This window comes from Mustela erminea, chromosome 19, assembly GCF_009829155.1.
Source record: "Mustela erminea isolate mMusErm1 chromosome 19, mMusErm1.Pri, whole genome shotgun sequence".
Taxonomy (NCBI): Eukaryota; Metazoa; Chordata; class Mammalia; order Carnivora; family Mustelidae; genus Mustela; species Mustela erminea.
The window spans coordinates 12,201,944-12,222,910 of record NC_045632.1 but is presented as its reverse complement, the minus strand read 5'-3'; the positions used below and the strand labels follow the sequence as shown (position 1 = coordinate 12,222,910).

The 20,967-nt window shown below is 42.9% G+C and overlaps 1 protein-coding gene across 2 annotated transcripts in view; it reads left to right on the top strand.

The window, feature by feature from the left end:
- The window catches only part of ZIM2 (zinc finger imprinted 2), a 29,796-nt gene extending 13,031 nt beyond the window's left edge, over positions 1 to 16,765 (top strand). The window contains exons 3-7 of one of the 2 annotated variants that reach the window (XM_032324675.1): positions 2,546 to 2,770; positions 4,974 to 5,074; positions 8,054 to 8,180; positions 11,152 to 11,244; positions 14,145 to 16,765. In XM_032324675.1, coding sequence (XP_032180566.1) covers positions 2,629 to 2,770; positions 4,974 to 5,074; positions 8,054 to 8,180; positions 11,152 to 11,244; positions 14,145 to 15,118 — 1,437 coding nt within the window. In that variant the 5' untranslated portion in view covers positions 2,546 to 2,628 and the 3' untranslated portion in view covers positions 15,119 to 16,765. Of the gene's footprint in view, positions 1 to 2,277; positions 2,771 to 4,973; positions 5,075 to 8,053; positions 8,181 to 11,151; positions 11,245 to 14,144 lie in introns of both variants that reach the window. The other variant, XM_032324676.1, reaches the window with a different exon arrangement.
- Positions 16,766 to 20,967: the final 4,202 nt, after the last annotated feature.

The following is a 20,967-nucleotide window of genomic DNA, read 5'->3' as shown; positions in this document are numbered from 1 at the left end:
CTGAGGGCGTGAGGAGCCCAGGGAGGCGGCGTGGGCGTCCTTGAGGGGCTATGCCGGCGCGGTCGAGGCTGGGTGGGGGTTGGGAGGTGCCTCCGTGCGAAGAGACGACGGGACGTAGTGACCCTTGTAGGGAAGGGGCCCACGTCGGACGTGGGGTCTGTGGAGACCCGGGAGCTGAGGAACACTAGTGCGGGAGTGGCCTCCCCCGCTCTCGGCGCGCCTGTCTGCGCCTCAGTTTCTTGGCCTCCTCGGTTGGCTGTCCTCCCAGCCTTCAGGCCAACGTCCTCCCTGGGCCACCGGCCTCGGCCCCGTCGCCAAGCCAGGCCCCGCCCCAGACCCCGTCTCCAGCCTAAGCCCCACCCCTGCCGACCCTAGGCTTCGGCCCCAAGACCCTCGTCTCCTACTTCACCGTTATCCGGAGTCGGGCCTTGAGCTTCAGCCCCGCCCCTCCCGGCCCTGGGCCACACCCACCAAGGCCCCTGCACCGTCTTTCTTCCCACCTGGGCCTCTGTCGCTCTGGACTGCTCCTGGCTCTCCGCTCTTGGTGCTCCTGGCGTCCCCAGGTCCGCCTGCGCTGTCAGTGTCTCTTCCCTGCCCCGGTCACGCCCCCCATTGCCCAGCCCAGCCCCTCCTGTCTGCTCTTCTTCATCTTGCCCCATTCCCCCTCCAGCTCGGCTCGGCTCTGTGCCATACCTTGTTCTGCTCCGTTTCTCTTGCCTCGCCACCACTCTTCCACCTGTCCCCTTCAGTCCCTACTTCCTCCTTCCACCGTAAATCCCCCGACCCAGGACGAAGTGAAGTGTTTAGGTAAAGCAGTAATAAAATGTGGTTGCATATTTAACTTATTTCTGAATGGATAGTGATACATTGCACGTTCAAATATTAAAATTCTATGAAGATCAAAGACTAGGTGTGGCATGGCTAGAATTTTTTTTAAATCAAGTAGGACAAGGAATATCCTTCCTTTATATACAGTCTTTACCAATCAGCGGCAGAAACACCTTACTGGAAAGAAGGCAAGGATAGGTGTAATTTATAAAGGGCCAGTGCGTCTGAAGAAATACAGTAAGCTTTATTGTTAATTTAAGGAAATGCAAAGTTAAAGAATAAAAATATCTTTTTCATCGATTTAATTGGCAACAGGTTTTGAGGAACGATAATATTCTTGCTGGGCAGACTGGTTACATAATTTGCTGGGCCTAATGCAAAATGAAATATGAGGTCCTTCTTTAAAATATGAAAAATCTCAAGATAGCAAGCAGAGCTTTAGACTAAGCTTGAGGCCCTTCGGAGCATGGAGCGTGGTATGACTGCCCCGGCTGCATGCCCATGAAGCTGGCCCTACTGACTTGCAAGGCGGCTGGGTGATCTATATTGAGGCTGGAAGAGGAAATTAGTGGAAGCCTTGTATGAATGTACTATTCTACCATGGTTCTTTTTCCTCTCAAACACTTACTATTGTCTGATTCTTTTCAATTAGAATGTTCTGGAGGATGTGTAGTGATAGCTCATTATTGTTTTAATTCCTATTTCTCTGATAACTAATGTAGTTGAGCCCCATTTCATGTCTATTGGCCATTTAGCTCTGTTTTGTGCAATACCTGTTCAAATCTTTTAACTTTATTGCGCCTTTTTTTTAAAGATTTTTATTTATTTATTAGACAGAGAGAGAGAGAGAGACAGCAAGAGAGGGAACACAAGCAGGGGGAGTGGGAGAGGGAGAAGCAGGCCTCCCGTGGAGCAGGGAACCCAATGAGGGGCTTGATCCCAGGACCACGACCCGAGCCAAAGGCAGACGCCTAATGACTGAGCCACCCAGGCGCCCCAACATTTTTGCTCTTATTTTATCTCCCTTTTTCTTGCTGATTTGTATGAGTTCTTTAAATATTTTGCATATGAATGCAGTACTTTGTAGGATGTATGTGTTACAAAAGACTCTTTATTCTGTGTAATATAAAATCATTTTAACTCATTTGTTTTTTGAGGTGAAATTCTTCTGTGGTTCATCAAATTAATTCAGTTCATTGTGTTTGGAGTTCAAGTCTCTTTCCCCTACAATGCCATTTCTGAAATACTTCAAGCCTGTGCCTGTGCATTTTCCAGATCTGGGATGGGGCTGAAGTAGCATCTTATCTGGAGATGTGCAAATTTCTATGAGTCTGTATTTAGGCAGTTGTGTGAAATGAAGTAATTCCTTTTGCTCCAAATCACCTCCACCCCATTGTCCAGGTCTAACTGTGCAGGCTATTTATAAGTCTCTCTACATAATTTCTGCAGGTCCTGGGTTTCCATATCTTCTTTTCATATGATACAGCTCTGCCCATCATCTTCCACAAAGTGTGTTCTGGAGCAGCCTGCCTTTTCGAGTACCTTTGTCCTGAAGCTGTAAAGATGCTGCACATGACAGACGTTTTGGATATCTTGAAGAATACTCAGCTCTTCTGTCTACATGATCAAGAAGAGAATCCAGAAACCATCCCCATAAGAAATCCAGGGGTTCTGAAAGTTTCTCATCAGAAGTTTAGGGATTTTCAATATCTTTCAGTGACAGGGCCTCACCAAGCTGTGAGCCAAATCCAGGAGCTCTGCCGGCAATGGCTGCAGCCAGAGACCCACACCAAGGAGCAGATGATGGAGCAGCTGGTGCTGGAGCAGTTTCTGAACACGCTACCAGAGGAAGTCCAGAGCTGGGTGAGGTCCAAAAAGCCCAAGAACAGCAAGGAGGCAGGAAGCCTGGTGGCCAGTTTGATCCAAGCATGTGGGGAGAAAGGTGAGAAAGAAAGGAAGCAACTAGCAATTTCTATTTATTTATTGAACATCTTCTGTATGCCTGGCATGCTATAGGAGATGAATAAAAAATTTTTCAAGTGGATAAATGAAAGAATGAATTAAAAAAATTTTTTTAAGATTTTATTTAATTTATTTGACAGGCAGAGATCACAAGTAGGCAGAGAGGCAGGCAGAGAGAGAGTAGGAAGCAGGCTCCCTGCTGAGCAGAGAGCCCAACTCAGGGCTCGATCCCAGGATCCTGGGATCATGACATGAGCGGAAGGCAGAGGCTTTAACCCACTGGGCCACCCAGACGCCCTAAGAATAAATTTTTTTTTAAAAGATTTAATGTATTTGACAGAGAGAGACAGTGAGAACAGGAACATAAGCAGGGCGAGTGTGAGAGGGAAAGCAGGCTTCCTGCAAGGAACCTGACGTAGGGCTCAATCCCAGGACCCTGGGATCATGACCTGAGCCAAAGGCAGTGCTTAACAACTGAGCCACCCAGGCGCTTCAAGAATGAATTTTATAATCCAGTCTAATCTGCCTCATATGAGATGGAAGAGATTTTGGGTTTCTCTGAAAGTATCCTTTCTCTCCAGCTTTGTTCCTCCCTGCTCCGTTTCTTATCTCACCTAAACTTTAGTATCAACACAAAACAAAACAACACACACAGCCATAAAAACGAGGGTATAAAGTGTGGGAGATAAGAGGCCTGGAAGTTTAACCTTTACCAAAATTTGGTTTCTTGGAGACTCAAGTTATTAGGCTAGAACTAAGGGTATTTTAATAATGAAAGAAGAAAGTCATTTACTCCTCATAGTCCTTTGAATAAAAGTGATACTAAAAACAAAACATTGTTTAGGGGTATTTTATATAGAGAGGCAGACAAGGGAACAAAAATATGAATATAAAACCACTGTTGCCTCTGGAGAGAAGGCTGAGGGTGGACAGGAAAAAGCACATAGGTAGATACAAGGTATTGAGAATGTTCTAGATTGGGGGTTGGGTAGCGAATTCATAGGCATTAATTATACTTAAACCTGTAAATGAGTAAATTTAAAGTAAACAGGGTGATGCATGGTTAAGTACTAATACCATGAATCAAGGATTATGATTAATCCAAATATGTGTACCTGCACTTCTTAAAAGGAATTTGAAGATGATAGTAGTGAACATGTTGAATACTTTTAAAAAATATTTTGTTTATTAATTTGATAGGACAAGCAGGGGGAACAGCAGGCAGAGGGAGAGGGAGAAGCAGGCTCCCCACTGAGCGAGGAGTCTGATGCAGGACTCAGTCCCAGGACTCTGGGATCGTGACCTGAGCTGAAGGCAGATGCTTAACTGCATGTTGAATACTTTCAGTGTGCTATATTCTAGGTGTTTTGTATTTACCAATTTATTTAGTTCTCTTAATAGGTCTTGAAATAGGTGTTACCCTTATTCTATAGATGACACAGAGGCTGAGTAACAATTCATCAGGATTCAGAACTGGGCAGGGGCTCCAGCATCTGTATGTTAATCACAGTGTTAAACTGTCTCAGGTGGGCATGGAGGGTGTTGTGTTGTCCCATAGGTTAAAAACTCGGTCAAAGGCCCAGAGCTATTGATGGAGCTGGAATTCGGGGGAAAGGAAAGAGAGCTCCCTAGAATATGAGAAAGAAACAATAGATGAATAAAGGGTGTACTTGGGAAAAGACTACACGTGGGGGGCCTTCAAGGTTCCGGTTTCTGTAGGGAATATGGTGGCCGTCTTCTAGACCAGTGAATGAAAAAGATGTAGGAAAAGTTCTAAGAGTTGACACTTTTTAAAATGCTTGTGCACTTTATATATGTAATGTTTAATCCTTACAAGATCCCTTAGAAGTTTGGTATTCTTTCCATTTTATAGTTGAGAAACTTAAGCTCCCTGGTGGTTATGAGTGGACAGTGAGGCTGGAAACCACTGAAAGAGAAGGAATTTCCCCCTTTTTTGGAAGGCAGTGGGGAGTCATTGAAAGGTTTAAATGCCCAGAGCTCTTCTTTGGAACTTGCTGTACTGACGGGAGAAAAGATGTCTGTGGTTTTTCTCTTACAGGAAGTCCAGGACTGCTGCTGTCTTCCATGGCAGGAAGTGTGGTACGAGGTGGCAAGCCACTCTCTGTGTCTGTGGGTGCTGCCAGACTGGAATCAGTTCCACAGTCATTCCTTCTCTCTTCTAGGTTTCTCTCCTCAGGACTTTGTCCTCGCAGAAGAGAGGAACACCAAAGAACACCAAAAGGACACGGAGATGTCTGACAGTCTCTCATCTGCTGGATCCCAGGTGAGTGAAACTTTCTTCTGATGTGGTTCTCCAATATGGGGATCTCACCTTCCTGATTTCTAGACCTTCCCTATAGAATTAAATCACATTCTCATTTCCTTTAAATCTTTATATAAATATCACCTAACTGAGCCTTTCCCTGGTTATCCTATTTAAATTTTTTTTCTGACTCAGGGTGCCTGGGTGGCTTAGTCGGTTGAGCTACCTACTGACTCTTAGTTTCGACTCAGGTCGTGATCTCAGGGTCATGGGATTGAGCCCCATCTCAGGCTCCATGTTCAGTGCAAAGTCTGCTTGTCCTTCTCTCTCTGCTTCTCCCCTGGTTATGAGTGCACTGTCTCTCTCAAATAAATAAAATCTTAAAAAAATTTTTTTCTGACTCCTTATATCCCCTTTCTCTGCTTTATTTTTCTCTGTTGGACTTATCACCATCCCACATACTACCCATTTAACATTTTCCTGCTTTTTCTATCTCTTGAATTAAATTTTTTTTTAGTATTCCATTTTATGCCCAGTGTTGACTCATTCAGAACAATTTTTATGTGGTTTGCACTGTTATGCTCCTTTTTACATGTGAAATAAATGGCAGCTCTTACAGGGACATGATACTACTCTGCGGTTTTATTTTTTTCACAGATGTTCTCCTGAATGTTCTTTTTAAGTCATTTCTTTAAAGATTTATTTATTTACTTTGGTGGGGGAAGGGCAGAGAGAGAGGGAGAGAGATTCTTGAGCAGACTCCATGCTGAGCATGGAGCCCGATTTCTGATTTTAAAACTCCAGTTAATAATATTAAATCTATAAATTTTCTTGGTGTTGGCAGTTAATGTGAATTTTAAATAATAAAAAAACTCATAATAAGAGCCACATGACCTCCTCTGTAGGAGCTTGGCAGCCAGTGTATGACTTCTAGTTTAAATCAGTTGTTCATAGATGCATAATGTTTTCCTGAAAAACATTGTTCATAGATGCATAATGTTTTCCTGAAAACAAAAAAGATGTATATTAATAAAACGTGTATCATATTCTTTTGTAGTCTTCTAACATCTACTTTTTAAATTCAACCTTAGGGATACCTGGGTGGCCTAGTCGGTTGAATGTCTGGCTCTTGGTTTCAGCTCGGGTCGTGATGTGGGGTTTGTGGGCTGAGTCCTGTGTTGGGCTCCACACTCAGTGTAGAGTCCGCTTAGGTTTCTCTCTGCCCCTCCCCCACCAGGCGCATGTGCACGTACGTGCCTGTGCACACTCTGTCTCTCAGATAAATAAATAAGTCTTTAATTAATTAATTAGTTGATTGATTCAACCTTAGGTTATCAATTGTTTTAGCTGTGGCTAATTGGTTTGTATTGCTGGAATATTCCATTTTGTCACTATACTGTAATATGTTTATCTCTTCTACTCTAAACAGACATTTGGATTGTTTATAGGTTTTGGGTGTTAGAAACAGTGCTGTTAAGAATATACATGTCAGGGGGCCCCTGGGTGGCATAGTTGGTTAATCGTAACTCTTGATTTTAGCTCAGGTCATGATCTTGGGAGTCATGAGATCAAGGCCTGTGTCAGCCTCCACAAGATTCTCTTTCTCACCCTGTCTCTCTGCCCCTCCCCCTGCCTCACGCATTTGTGTGTGCTTTTTTTCTGTCTCTCGATGGCCAAGAGATATATATATATAAATATACACATATATCCCCAAGTACACATGACAAATATAACTTCTGGGTCCAAAGTGGTTTATCAATTTACATTTCCCCTAGTATCTAATAAGAGGTCTCATGGGTCCACATTCTAGACAACATTTGGTATTGCCAGACTTACTACTTTTTGTCAGTTGAATGAGTATAAATGGTACTTTGTCATTTTGATTTGCATTTCTCTGTTTATTTATAAGATTGAAATCTCTTTATGAACTTTTTGGGTTTTACAGATGAGTCACTGAGGCTTAACCTACCCACATTCACAAAGATTGTAAGAACCAGAGTAGGACTTAAAACCTAACTCTTGATTCCCAAGACTGAGGTATACTGCTCAGATTTTAATTATGTACATTCATTATTTCTTTATAAGGTGGGTTAAAAGGATCTTTTTTTTAAAAAAAAGATTTTATTTATTTATTTGACACAAAGAGAGACATCACAAGTAGGCAGAGAAGCAGGCAGAGAGAGAGAGGAGTGCAGGCTCCCTGCTGAGCAGAGAGCCTGATGCAGAGCTCGATCCCAAGACCCTGAGATTATGACTTGAGCCGAAGGCAGAGGCTTAACCCACTGAGCCACCCAGGTGCCCCTAAAAGGATCTTTTTTAAAAAAAGATTTTATTTATCTGTCAGAGAGAGAGGGAGAGAGAGTGAGTGCATAAGCAAGGGGAGCAGCAGGGAAAGGGAGAAGCAGACTCCCTGCTGAGCAAGGGCCCATTGCATGTCTCAATCTCAGGACCCTGGAAACACAACCTGAGCCAAAGACAGACAATTAACCAAAGGAGCCACCCAGGGATCTCTTAAGAGGATCTTTGCCTCCAATCCAAATTTGTAGTAATTAGCAGCAAGAACTATCTCAGAAATATTCCCCCTTCTTTCATACTACAAGACAAAGAAAGGTACATTACTAGGTCCCTGTATCCTCTGGATTAGACCATGTGTATTAGAAGCTTTCTGCCAGGGGAACCTGGGTGGCTTAGTTGGTTAAGCATCTGCCTTCTACTCAGGTGATGATCCCAGGGTTCTAGGATCAAGCCCCACATCTGGCTCCCTGCTCAGCAGGGAGCCTGCTTCTCCTTCTTTCCAGTTTGTGCTCTCTCATTCTCTCTCTCTCTCTCTCAACTAAATAAAATCTTTGTGGGGGGGGGAGAAGTTTTCTGTCAGTATGAATGCTTTATGTTCAGTCCTCTCTCATCTCCCTCCTTGAGATAATTTCTCAGGAGGCTCCTTCCCCCTCCTTGAGATAATTTCTGTATTTTGATCATTTGGAGGTATTTCTGGTATTTTAGGAGTTGGTGACTTTCCAGGATGTGGTTGTGGACTTCAGTCCAGAGGAATTAACCTACCTTAGTGCTGCTCAGAGGAACCTCTACCGGGAGGTGATGCTGGAGAATTACAGGAACCTGGTCTCCTTAGGTAAGGCTACCTTCTCCCTGGAACTTGGCTTCTGCCCGCTAGCGCAGTGGTTCTCTACTCTTCTGTTCTGTGTCCTCACCTCAGGAACATCAGTAATAGTGGTTCACCATGTCGGTGAATCTCAACTCAGTTCAAAGACAGTATTTTAGTATCAAGTTCACTCTTACGCATAATAGGGTTAACATTGAATACTTACATGTGTCAGACATTCATCTAAGCATTATACATGTCTTAATTCCTTTAATCCTTGCACTGGTCCTGTGAGGGAGAAGTATATTTCCTGTTATTGTTATTATTGCCATTTTACAGTTGAGGAAACAGAGTCATGGGAAAGTTAAGTTATCTAAAGCCACATGGCTACAAAGTGGCAGGTTGAGATTGGACCCTTAGTTTTTCAGCTCCAGAATCTGCTCCCTTAAATTCATTGGTTGTACTGGGGGTGGGCTTCATCAGGTCTTGGCACAGTAGAAGGCTCCCAGTGATGTTTTTTGAATGTGTGAAGGAATTGATGAAAATTTCAGGAGCTCCAAAAGCTTTTACTAGACTTAAAGCTTAGGAGTCAGGGAATGCCGGTCTCTCTTTACGTTCAGAGGCAAGTTATAATATTAACTCCCCACAAGCTAAATGTTTTTAGTATCAGTGCCAGGATCTTCATTTCAGTGGCTTTTTGGGGAGCCCAAGGTCTCCTGAAACACACAGTCAAACCAAATACCATTCCAAAGGCAGTAAGCTGGTGCTCCTGTCCTTGTGAAGTCACAGACATATGTGGGAGATGGAAATGCCTTATCTCAAACCAGGCACAAGAGTGTATAATTTGAGGGGCTCCTGAGTGGTACAGTCGGTTAAGGGTCCAACTCTTGGTTTTGGCTCAGGTCATGATCTCAGGGTTCTGGGATCAAGTCCCACATTGGGCTCTGTGCTCAACAGAGTTCGTTTGATATTCTCTCTCCTTCTTCCTCTGCCCCTTCCACTCTTGCATGTGCCCTCTCTCTCCTTCTCTCAAATAAATAAATATTAAAAAGAAGAGTGTGTTATTTGAACTGCGACTTCTGTTGTTCACAAAGAAGGCCAGAGGAGTGTCTTTCCCAATATAACTCTTCTCTTACTTACCACATTTGTGACTTAAAATAGAGGGAATAAGACGGTTTTACCCTTTTAGTCCTCATGCAGTCACCTGAAGCCATTTTGTCTTCTTGAGAGGCCTTGGCTTCTTGTATCACTGCAGGTTTTGGGTTAGCAGAGATTTTACATATGTAAAATATGATTTTACATTTCATAGTGTCACCCAGGACATTGTCTTCCCAAGTGTGGAATGAGTACAGTGGACTGTAGAGAAGGTTATTTTAGGTAATACCTCTTGTTGGCCTTTCATTTTAGTAAAGAGAGACCTCAGCCCCTGAGCCTTAGCCAGGCAACCAAAACGAGGCAGCACTCAGTAACATTAATTTCGGTTGGATCTGTTGCTGTATTATCTTCAGGGTTTGTTTTTTTTTTTCAGATGACTGTGGTTTCTGTTTTTAAGGTTCATATAAATCTTCCATTTAAATATGTATATTCAAGTTAAAAAGAGATGATATAAAGAAGAGTATTAAATGCTAAATGTTACTACAAGTGGCACATAGATAGGGCCAGAATGTGAAGGTCATCAATAAATTTATCATTGAAATTGTCAGTACGGCAGGCATTGGTGTTATACAATTGATGAAGTTTCCTGTTTTCATGGATGTTACTAATTTTAATGGGGTGAGACAGACAATAAATAAGGAAATAATGAGGTAGTGTCTTAGTTCGTTTGGTCTTTATAATATCCCAGAATGGGTAGTTTCTAAACAACAACCATTTATTTCTCATAGTTCTAGAGTCTGGAAGTCAAAGATCAGGGTTCCAGCACAGTCAGATGAGCCTGTCTTCTGGGTCCTAGGCTTCCTATTCCTTCCTCACTGGGTGGAAAGGGTTAGGTATTCTCTCTGAAGCCTTTTTTTTAAATTATTAATTAATTAATTTATTTCAGCGTAACAGTATTCATTGTTTTTGCACCACACCCAGTGCTCCATGCAATCCGTGCCCTCTCTAATACCCACCACCTGGTTCCCCCAACCTCCCACCCCCCACCCCTTCTTTAAATAAGGGCATTAATCCCATCCATGAAGGCTCCATCCTCATGACCTAAGCACATTTCAAAAGAGCCCACCTTCTAATAACACCACAGTGGACATTAGGACTTCAACATAGGAATTTTGGGGAAATGCAAACATTTAGACCACAGCAGGTGGCCTGCAAATGACTGAAGTTTGGGAAACACAGGACTGGGGGAGGGAGAAGAAGCATTTTAAGATGAAGGGAATGAAGGTATCAGGAGGAAAAGAACTTTTTTTTAAAAAAAAAACGTTATTTATTTATTTTAGAGAGAGTGCACAAGCGGGGGGATCAGAGGGAGAGGGAGAAGCAGACTCCCTGCTGAGCAGGGAGCCTGATGTGGGTCTTGATCCCAGGACCCTGGATTATGACCAGCAGCTGAAGGCAGCTGCTGAACTGCCTTAGCCACCCGGTGCCCCAGGAAAAGAACTTTCTGAGCAGCTGTGACATCAGGTCCCCCAAACTGAAGTAGAGAGCCTAGCACACCGTCCTCAAGCCCCCTTTTCAGTATTTACTCCTGAACATAGTTTTTCGGCCTTGGCATAGTTGATATTTGCCCAGATCATTTCTTGCTGTGGAAGAATGTCCCGGGCATTGCAGGGTATTTGGCGATCTCGCCTCTATGTACTAGACATCAATAGCCTTCCTTCCTGTGTCTGAACTTGTAACAACAAAAAATGTCTCCATTTGGGCCAAAATCATTAGAAACAGAATTCACTTTTCTTTTGTGTGAATCTGCATCTTCCTTATTATCTCTGAGTCTTTGGTGCCTAGGCTGGAAGTTGCTGCAGGTACAAGGCAGAACCGCCTAGTTATGAGTCTCCTTCTTCAACAGGGTACCAGTTCTCTAAACCCGACATTATCTCACAGCTGGAAGAAGAAGAGTCACGTGTGAGGGAAGAAGACAGCAATACAGAGCTGTGTCAAGGTGAGTAACAAGGGGGAAGCCCATGGAGACCGGAATTGTGGGAAGATAAGCCCCCACCCCCAATCAGCTGGGATGGTGGCTGGGAGCTGTTGGTCAGAGAGCATCCCTCAGAGTCCTCTCAGGCCAGGGAGAGAGAGGTGGTAGGTGCTGGTAGGCGCTTTCACCTCAGGGCTCACAAGCCTTCACCACCTAGTGTGCACTTAGTTCCTCTTTTATCTGCTCTTTCCCTTCGGAGTGACTCTCTTGCCTAGTGCCAGGGAGGCCTGTTTCCCTTTCCTCTAGTGTTCCAACCTCTGTACTTATCTGTGCCTTTCCCTTTGCAGCTAGAAAGCCTTGGTCTTTCCTCTTTAACTGAGACAAGAAGAAACCTTGGCATGATACCACTTTTCTTTCCACTTGCCTACATTTTCCCTCATGGCAGTTTTCCAGATTTGTTGGCACCCAAAGGCTCCCTTTCCCTTCCCTCTTTAACCCCCATAATCTGGATTCATTCCCCTACCACTGCCAACACACACACACACAGGGTCTCACTGTATCTCGCTCCATCTTTCCCTCTCCTTCTCTCACACTCAGTTCTACAGCCCCCCCAAAAGTCCCTACCAACATCCTCATGGCTCAAGGATAAGAACATTTTAGACTTAAATTCTCCAAACTCTATGGCTACAATATGATAACATTGGCCATCTTTATGAAATCCTCTCCTTCTCTGCTTTGGAGATCAGCCAGGATTATCGTTGCCCTTCAGCCCCTGTTAACATAAAAGCATACCCAAACTGTATAAGCCATAGGCGGATTGTATTAGCTTATAATGTTGCTCACCTGGGCTTCAGGGATGGCTGGATTTAGGGGTTCAGTGATGTTATCAAGGGCCTACTTTCATTTTTTTTCACTCTGCCAATAAGGCCAAAGGCTAGGATGGGGTGGACGAGAGAGCGGGCGAGAGCAAGTGAGTAGGCTTGTCCAAAAAGTATTCTTAGGAGTGAGGGTGCTTCTTCTTAGAAGCCCTTGACACACCTCTCTTCGTTTTTCAGTTTTCCATTTGGGTCATAGCCCATTCCTGAACCCGTAGCTGTGGCCAGTCTAGTGCTAATCAGTACAGCTTTTCCTGCCTTCTCCTGTGTAGACAAAGAAGCAGATGTCCAAGCAAAATTCAAGGACCTGCCAAGGGGACCCTACTTGCCTCGGCATTGTCTTTTTTTTTTTTTTAAAGATTTTATTTATTTATTTGACAGAGAGAAATCACAAGTAGATGGAGAGGCAGGCAGAGAGAGAGAGAGAGGGAAGCAGGCTCTCTGCTGAGCAGGGAGCCCGATGTGGGACTCGATCCCAGGACTCTGAGATCATGACCTGAGCCGAAGGCAGCGGCTCAACCCACTGAGCCACCCAGGCGCCCTCGGCATTGTCTTTAATACCTTCTTTACATTGACTCTTTGACTCCTTCAGTCATTCCACAGATATTTACTGAGCCTTTGTAGTGGGTCAGACCTGTTCTAGGTTCTGTGACTACAGTAATGAACAAGTCAGACATACACAAATAATAGAGTGTGAGTGTAAAGCAGACAGCGACAAATGGGAGGCCACTTAAGATAGGTAGTCAGACGGAGGAAGAACCACATAGAAATCTTGAGGAAGAGTGTTGCAGGCAGGAGGAATAACAAATACAAAGGCTGCAAGTTTGGAATGAGCTTGGGGTTCCAGAAAAAGGAAGAAAAGCGATGTGGTCTGAGAAAGTGGTGGGGGATGGGAGATAATGTTGAGAAGATGGACATAGGCCAGCTCATGTAAGAGTATGTTAAAGAATGTGGATTCATGGATGTGAGGGCGATCTGGCTGCGACATCTGTCACCCCATTGATCGCCAGGGTTGATTCGGCTGATCTGGCTGGCTAGGCGGGTGTCCCCTTCCTCCCTCACCGCTCCATGTGCGTCCCTCCCGAAGCTGCGCGCTCGGTCGAAGAGGACGACCTTCCCCGATAGAGGAGAGGACCGTTCTTCGGTCAAGGGTATACGAGTAGCTGCGCTCCCCTGCTAGAACCTCCAAACAAGCTCTCAAGAATGTGGATTCATTACAAGTGAGATGTGAAAAAGGCGTTAGAGGTGTTGAGCCAGGGAATGAGGTAGTATTATTGACTCCTTAGAACTGTGCTGTCTGATGTGGCAGCCACTAGGCATACAGAGTTGAATTTACATAATTATAATTGCATAAATTTAAATTCTGTCACACCAGCTACATTTCAAGTGCTCATTACCTCATGTGGCCAGTGGCTATGTATCAGACAGCAAAAATATACATCATTTACCTCACTGTGGGGCGTTCCACTGGGCAGCATGTTCTAGAAAGATCCCTCTGGCTGTTCGATGGAAAGTGGGCTTTAGGAAGACCAGCCGAGAAACCAGTTGGGAACCTGCTAGTGCGGGCTGAAGCTGATGGAGGCTGGTGCTGTGATTGTGGAGTACAGCTTGGAGGTAGTCTCGGTGCAGAGAATGGGCAGAACAGCTGTCTCTTAGTCTGCCATGCTTGTGTCTTGTCTCCAAAGACCATTTCCTAAAAGATCTATTCCATTGTGATGGTCCAGTTATCCCTTCCCTGATGAGTTCCTAGTCTCTATTCTGGCTCTGCTGTTTCGTCTGTACTTCACTCACCCAGCCGGCTATCTGCCCGGATGCAACTATTGTGTTCATCCTTGTCTCTTGTCAGTTTCTTTCCCAGAGTTGCCTTTGTAAAGCACAAACTTTTGATAGTACCACTCTCCAAAGAAAATTCAAACTTTTAGCAAAACATTTAAACCCCTCTCAATCTGCATAATATCTGTCCTGTTATTTTTGGTCCCTTTCTATGTTTCTACTATAATGATATGTCTCTATGAGGAAAGAATAGAGGAACTTTTAAATTTCTTTTAGATGGGGAGGAAAGACCTAAAACCAAAGATCTAACTCCAGAGCAAAGTCTGCCTATGGAAAAGTCATCCTCAGGGGCAGGAATGGAGGATCAGATGGGAGGAAACTTCTGCAGTGTCTCTGTAGGAGAGCCTTCTCCTGATGACCCATCAGATTCATGCCAGGTCAACCAGGAGAAACCTTTGAGTCCTGTAACAATGGGTGAGCCCAAGTCCCCCACTCAAGAAAGAAGCCACGACAATGATGATTCTGAGAGCAGCTCAGATCTTACTAAACAATCAGAAGGCCCTCCAGGAAAGGATCCCCAGGAACGTGCTACTCCTGGAGTTTGCACCAGGTCCCAGCCAGTGGATGATGAGTCTTTCCTCCAAGAGAACAGATGTGGATTTTGTGAAAGAACTTTTCTTACCCAGACAGCTCGTGAGAGACATGAACAGATCCATACTGGGAAGAAACCATTTGAATGTAAACGATGTGGAGAAGCCTTTTACCTCATGCCACATCTCACCAGACATCAGAGGACTCATTCCAGCGAGAAGTCCTCTGGATACGATGAAGGTGGAAAGCCCTTCATCAAGCATGTAGATATCTGTGGCCGTGTAAGAATTCATAGCCAGGAAGACTACTATGAATGTTTCCAGTGTGGCAGAGCCTTTATCCAGGATGTGCATCTTTTTCAACATCTCAAAGCCCACGAGGCAGCAAAAGCCCTTCCATCTGGGTTGCCCCGCATTAAGACGTACTTAATTCGCTATCAGAGGAAACATGACTATGTTGGAGAGAGAGCCTGCCAGTGTTGTGACTGTGGCAAAGCCTTCAGTCGGAGTTCACATCTCATTCAACACTATCGAATTCATGCTCAAGAAAGACCTTACCAGTGTCAGCTGTGCGGGAAGTGTTTCAGCCGACCTTCATACCTCACTCAACATTATCAACTTCATTCTCAAATGAAACCTGAGGAGTGCAGTTATTACTGAAAACCTCCAGTCAGAGAACATTCTCGACATCTTCATCTTTGGCTCCATTGTGGAGAGAGTCCCTCTAAGTGCTGTGAATGTGAGAAGACCTTCCACCAGCCCTCACAACTTAGTAACTTGAAAACTCATCATGGTGTGATAAAGAGAAATGACGAATGGTTGCAAGGGTATAGCACAATATTTTGGCAAAAAAAGATTCAGCACATGTGTCAGTAGTCAAAATCCTTATAAAGAACATTTTTGTTGCATAGGAAAGATGTTAATAGATTTTGCCTTTCTTTGGTGGTATTCATGGAATGGGAAACTTTGATCTTGACCACCCCAACAAAACATTTGTGACTGGCAGTTGGACTCCAGATAGACAATCTGTTCTCAAGTTTTTCTAGAAGTGTTTACATATAGTATCTTCACCACATGGGATGGATGTGTCAACACAGAGCACGCTAGAAAGATTTTCAAGGTGTCCTGATACTGATTCATCTGCAAAGCCTGTTGTAATTGGTAATGTATTCACATCGTACCACATCATTTACAAAACATTGTCATGTATATTATTTTATTTGATTTTTTAAGGAATGCTATGAGGTATCTAGTGAGCATGTTCAATTTTTACAGGCAAACAGACTTGAAACTCCCAAATTGCCTGTTGATCTGACCTAGGTTGTAAGTGATGAAGTAGGAACTGAACACAGGTTTTGTTCTATTTTGAGATTTCATGAGATATTTATTTTACATCTTGATATTCAACCCTGGTTTTCTTTATTCCTGCCACTTGCTCTCTGAAGACACGGTGCAGTGCTCTACTGCCTTCAGCACCTTCCTCTGCAGGAGGCCCAGCACCGTTTCACAGGAAATTGGACCAGGACAACTACAGTATTAGAGGTTCAGAAAGCTTTCTTAGGGTGAGGTATGAGAGCCACTTCTCTCAAGATTTAAGATTGGTGGATGTCTTTTTGAGACTAATTCAGGGAAGTGTATTTTTGCAAAACACTTTTTTGTAAGTCTTCTTGTACATTGTGAAATGGTTACTAATCAAGGAGAATTTTTTGGTAGTTTTCTGTGGTGGTTTGAGGGATGGGGGTTTCTTGCCTCCTTTTTCCTTCCTTTAAAAAAAAATCCTGTTTGAGAATTTTCTTGGGCTGTGGCATCATTAACGCAGCCAACTTCACCTAAAATCCTAATTCTATGCAGAATACACTTCACTGTTTAAATGTATGAGCCTGAATTGCATAGAAATCTCTTGAATACCATATTGCTATAATGTTAAAAACTCTCCATCACTGCCTTGACTGGTGGCCAAATGCAGAGACACATGGACCAGGATCCCCAATACCTGATTCCTTGCCTGGTAAGGTGAGTCTTACTGCTGTTACTCACTGTCCTGCTTTTTCTTATCAGCCCTTTTTGAGGCTGATCTATGATCCGTGGCCCAGAGTCATGGTATTAAAAGCAAACATGACTGGTCAGAACCTAATGAGCCAAACAAGCGTTAGCCACACAACCTTTCTTCATTTCCAAATTCTAGATGAAATAGCCCTCATTGGCAGGCCCTCTTTTCCCACAAGAGTCTACTCTTCAGCCCACTGTAGGTTGTTTTTTTTCTTTTTCTTAAAGATTTTATTTATTTTATTTGACAGAGAGCGAGATCACAAGTAGGCAGAGAGGCAGGCAGAGACAGAGGGGGAAGCAGGCTCCCCGCTGAGCAGAGAGCCCGATGCGGGGCTCGATCCCAGGACCCTGAGATCATGACCTGAGCCGAAGGCAGCGGCTTAATCCACTGAGCCACCCAGGTGCCCCTGTAGGTTGGTTTCTGCGCCTGCCACCACTCCTACAGAGGAGCAGGATGTCAGTGCATCTTACTGATGGTGATGTTGATTGGTCTTGATGTCTTACCTAAAGTGCTGTCCGGGGGGTTGTTCTTTAAAGTTACTATTTATTTCTCCTTGTAATTAATAAATATCTTACAGGAGAGATTTAAAAACTATACAAGTACAGATCTTTCTTGCCTTACAATGAGGCTTTATCCTAATAAACCTGTTGTAAATTGAAAATATCGTAAGCTGAAAGGGCATTTAATATGGCTCAGCTACTGAACATCATAGCTTAACATCTTCTACCTTAAAAGTGCTCAGAATACTTATACTTGCCTACAGCTGGGCAAAATTATTTAACACAAAGCCTGTTGTATAACGGTATTGAATATCTCATGTAATTTATCAAATACTGTATGGAAAGTGGAAAACAGAATGACTGTATGGGTACAGAAGGGTTCTAAGTGTGTTGGTTGTTAATCCTTTGATTGCAAGTCTGGCAGGGAGCTGGGGCTCGCTGCCACTCGCTGCCTCTGTCCAGCATCGTGAGGGAGTATTGTACCATGTATCATTAGCTGGGGGGAAAGATAAAAATTTAAAATTTGAAAAATAGTTTCTGCTGAATGCTTGTTGCTTTTGTAAAGTCATTGTAAAGTCAAAATATCATAAGTTGAACCATTATAAGTTGAGGGCCATCTGTATCCAGCTTCTCCTCAAACTTTCACTCATTAAATTTTAGCATCTTGCAGGTGGATCTTGCCTACACCCATTGTGACTCTGTGGTATTGGCGAATTTCTATTTCCCTCATTCTTTCTATATTTAGTAATTACATTTCTCCTGTAAGTTACCCTCCCTATTTATTTATTCAGTAATTTATTTATATCAGTATGAATTAATGGATATTTATTTTTTTCTATAGGCTGTAATTAAATACTATTTATTTTATTGTTCATATTCTTCCAGCTTTGGCCATTGGGAACCCTTTCAGGTTGGCTCCTGGGACTTTTCAACAAGATGCCATCCTTTTCTGAAGGCTTCTAACTTGCTACACCCTCCTTAAGTCCTCTCCCTTCCCCTCCAGGAATACCCTGTATGACTTTCTACCTCCCATTTTGTGAAATCTGCTTCTTTCCCCAGGACCATCCATTTACTTAGGCCCCTGTCAATCTCAGTCATTTCATTAATGCCTTTGCCATTTTTGCTAAATCTGCATCCTACCCAGATTGTGATTCACTTACTACATTTTTGAAAATGTCTTCTCTGTTTTTTAAACTTTAATACATGTACTTTATTTATTTATTTATTTTAAAGATTTTATTTATTGAGAGAGAGAGTACAAGCCAGGGGGAGAGGCAAAGAAAGGGAGAAGCAGGCTCTTTGCCAAGCAAGGAGCCTGACGTGGGGCTCCATCCCAGGACCTCAGGCTCATGGCCGGAACCGAAGGCAGATGCTCAACTGACTGAGCCACCCAAATACTTCTTAATACATCTACTTTAGAAGGAAAATTTCAAATCACCTCAAAGGGTTTTACCCAGGCCATAATCAGATTCCCTGATTGCCACTAAGATGTCTTTTTATAGTTAGCTCATTTGAATCCAGATTCAAACATGATCTACAAATTGTATTTGGTTGTCTTGTCTCTTGAGTCTTAATATAAAGCAGTCTCCTCTTAATTTTTTAAGGCCTTGTGTGACCCCAAGGATAATGTGGGATGTACCTCCCTCCTTTCCCCACCCAGTTCCCAATATATCTAATAGTTTGGGTAATCTTATATTTTGGTTTAATTTTTAATTTGAAAGCACTTACTTTTAAAACTCCTTATTTACATCGTGGTAAAAAGTCCCATATAACATAATATTTGCCATGTCAAACATTTTTAGGTTTGTAGCTCAGTGGTATTAATTATAGTCACATTATTGTTCAGCAGATCCCAGGACTTTATCAACTCATGAAACAAAAACTCTATACCCATTAAGCCGTAACTCCACATTCTCCCTTTCCCCAGTCCTGTGACCATAATTCTAGCATCCTTTTTTTCTGTTAAGGTTTTGTGTGATTATGCAAATAATACTGGAAGAAACTGTGCCAGTTGTCCTGTAGGATGTCCCCATTCTAAATCTGTCTGCTTCCTGTGGTGTCCTTAAGCTTATTCCTCTCTGTATTTTCTGTAAATGGAAGTTAGTGTATCAGAGACTTGGATTGATCTTCAACTTCCTTGGCAGGAATACCTTTTAGGTAGTTTTGTGTGCTTTACCATCATGATCTGGAGTTGGCTTTTCCTAGGGGCCCAGCTTTTTAAAGTCATTCTCTAAGTCACTGCACCAGTCAGAGGCAATGAGGTTTCAAAGTGTTTGCCATCTCTGGATTATACATAGGCCGGCTGCTTTAGTTCCTTCTGCATTACCTCTTCCAGATTCCTCTAAATTCCTCCATCACTCCAGATTGGTCTTCAGACACTTGAATTAAGAGGTGGTGGGAACTCCTTGAGGAGCCTGGGTGTGGGCCATTTGTTGAGAATTCTGGGCCAGGGCTTCAGACTGCTTGAGGAGCCTTAACTAGAGAAAGTCAAGGAGCATGACTTGACCAATTTTGTTCTGATGCTTCTTTCGTGCTAAAACTGGAATCAGTGACAATACGGGATAGTTGACTCTGCCTGTCACCCCTGAACTATTTGAACATATGGAAGACATACAAACCACTGCCTCTGTATTTTACACACTTGACCTGCCAAGACGCTACATACCTCAGCCTGTTATTTTGGCTTTAAGCTTGCTGCTATCCTGTGGGCTCCCAAGGATAATGCTTTGCTGCTTCCCTTTTCCCACCCAGTTCCTAACCTCTGACAGGGCACTGCTATTTCATTCAGGCTAATTTTTTTTTAAATTTAGAAATACTCATGTTTTAAACATTTTTTGTGATTATGCAAGTAATATATATTCTTTGAAGATTAGAAAATGACATGTTTTTCTTTGACTATTTGTATTTCCATCTCCCAGATACACTTGCTGCTAAAATTGTCCAGATATTTTTCCTATGCATAGATCTATATATATTTTTATATAAAAATATTTTTATGAAATAGAATTTTACCATTGGCACTATTTTGAAGGGTGTAATTTTATTCTAATATATCATGAATATCTTTCCATACCCATATTTATGCCCCTAACTTTTGTTTTACAGGACTTCCTAGTACTTGGTTACATAGATGTGTCCTGATTTATTTTCTAGCACTAGCCTTATAAAGTTGTAAACTGACATTGGATTTAATTTATCTTTTATGTGTACATTACTGCTATCATTACACTTCCTTGTTACCTCTTAGGCCTTAGCATTCTCTTATCAATTCACTCTAACATCTTTGCATATGGCCATGTTTCCTAAGAGGAAATTCCCAGCAGTAGAATTTCTGGGCCAAGAAGTATGTATATCTAAAAGGTTTTAGAAACCTTCCTGGCCGCATCCCAGCAAAGTCTAAAAGTTGTGATTTTTTTTTTTTTCTCTCTAAACTACTCAGCTCTCTCACTTTTCTCTTTGAAGAATTTGCTCCATGAACCCATCTAATAACAGGACTGAAGGCAGACCTAGAAAGAGTCACAGGCAAAGTCTGTTAGAACCCTAATTCTCTCACTAAACAAATAATAGTAAGCATATTAGGAAAATTTTGGAAAGTGAAGAAGGCTAATAAATTTTCTAATAGTCCCAGAATCTCAACATGTACAAGCCCAGGGATGTGGTTATGTTTACAGGTAAAAGAGCTCTTGGCAGAGAAGGGAGAGTGTGGACTTCCAAGCCAGGCTGACCTGAGGTCAAATCTTAGTCCCTTCTTGGAGCTTGATTGGTTAAACTTCGTTTCCTCCAGATACGGGAGAGCAGTGCTTCCCCAGAACTGACCGAAGTCCTGGAGCTCATCTGCATAGAAGAGCCCAACAGTGTCTGGTACAGAGTAGGCAGTCTGTTACCCGGAGCTTCTAGGATAGAGTATTTTGTTTCCATGTATTTTTCATTTACTTTTTAAGACTTCCTTAGTGATAGCA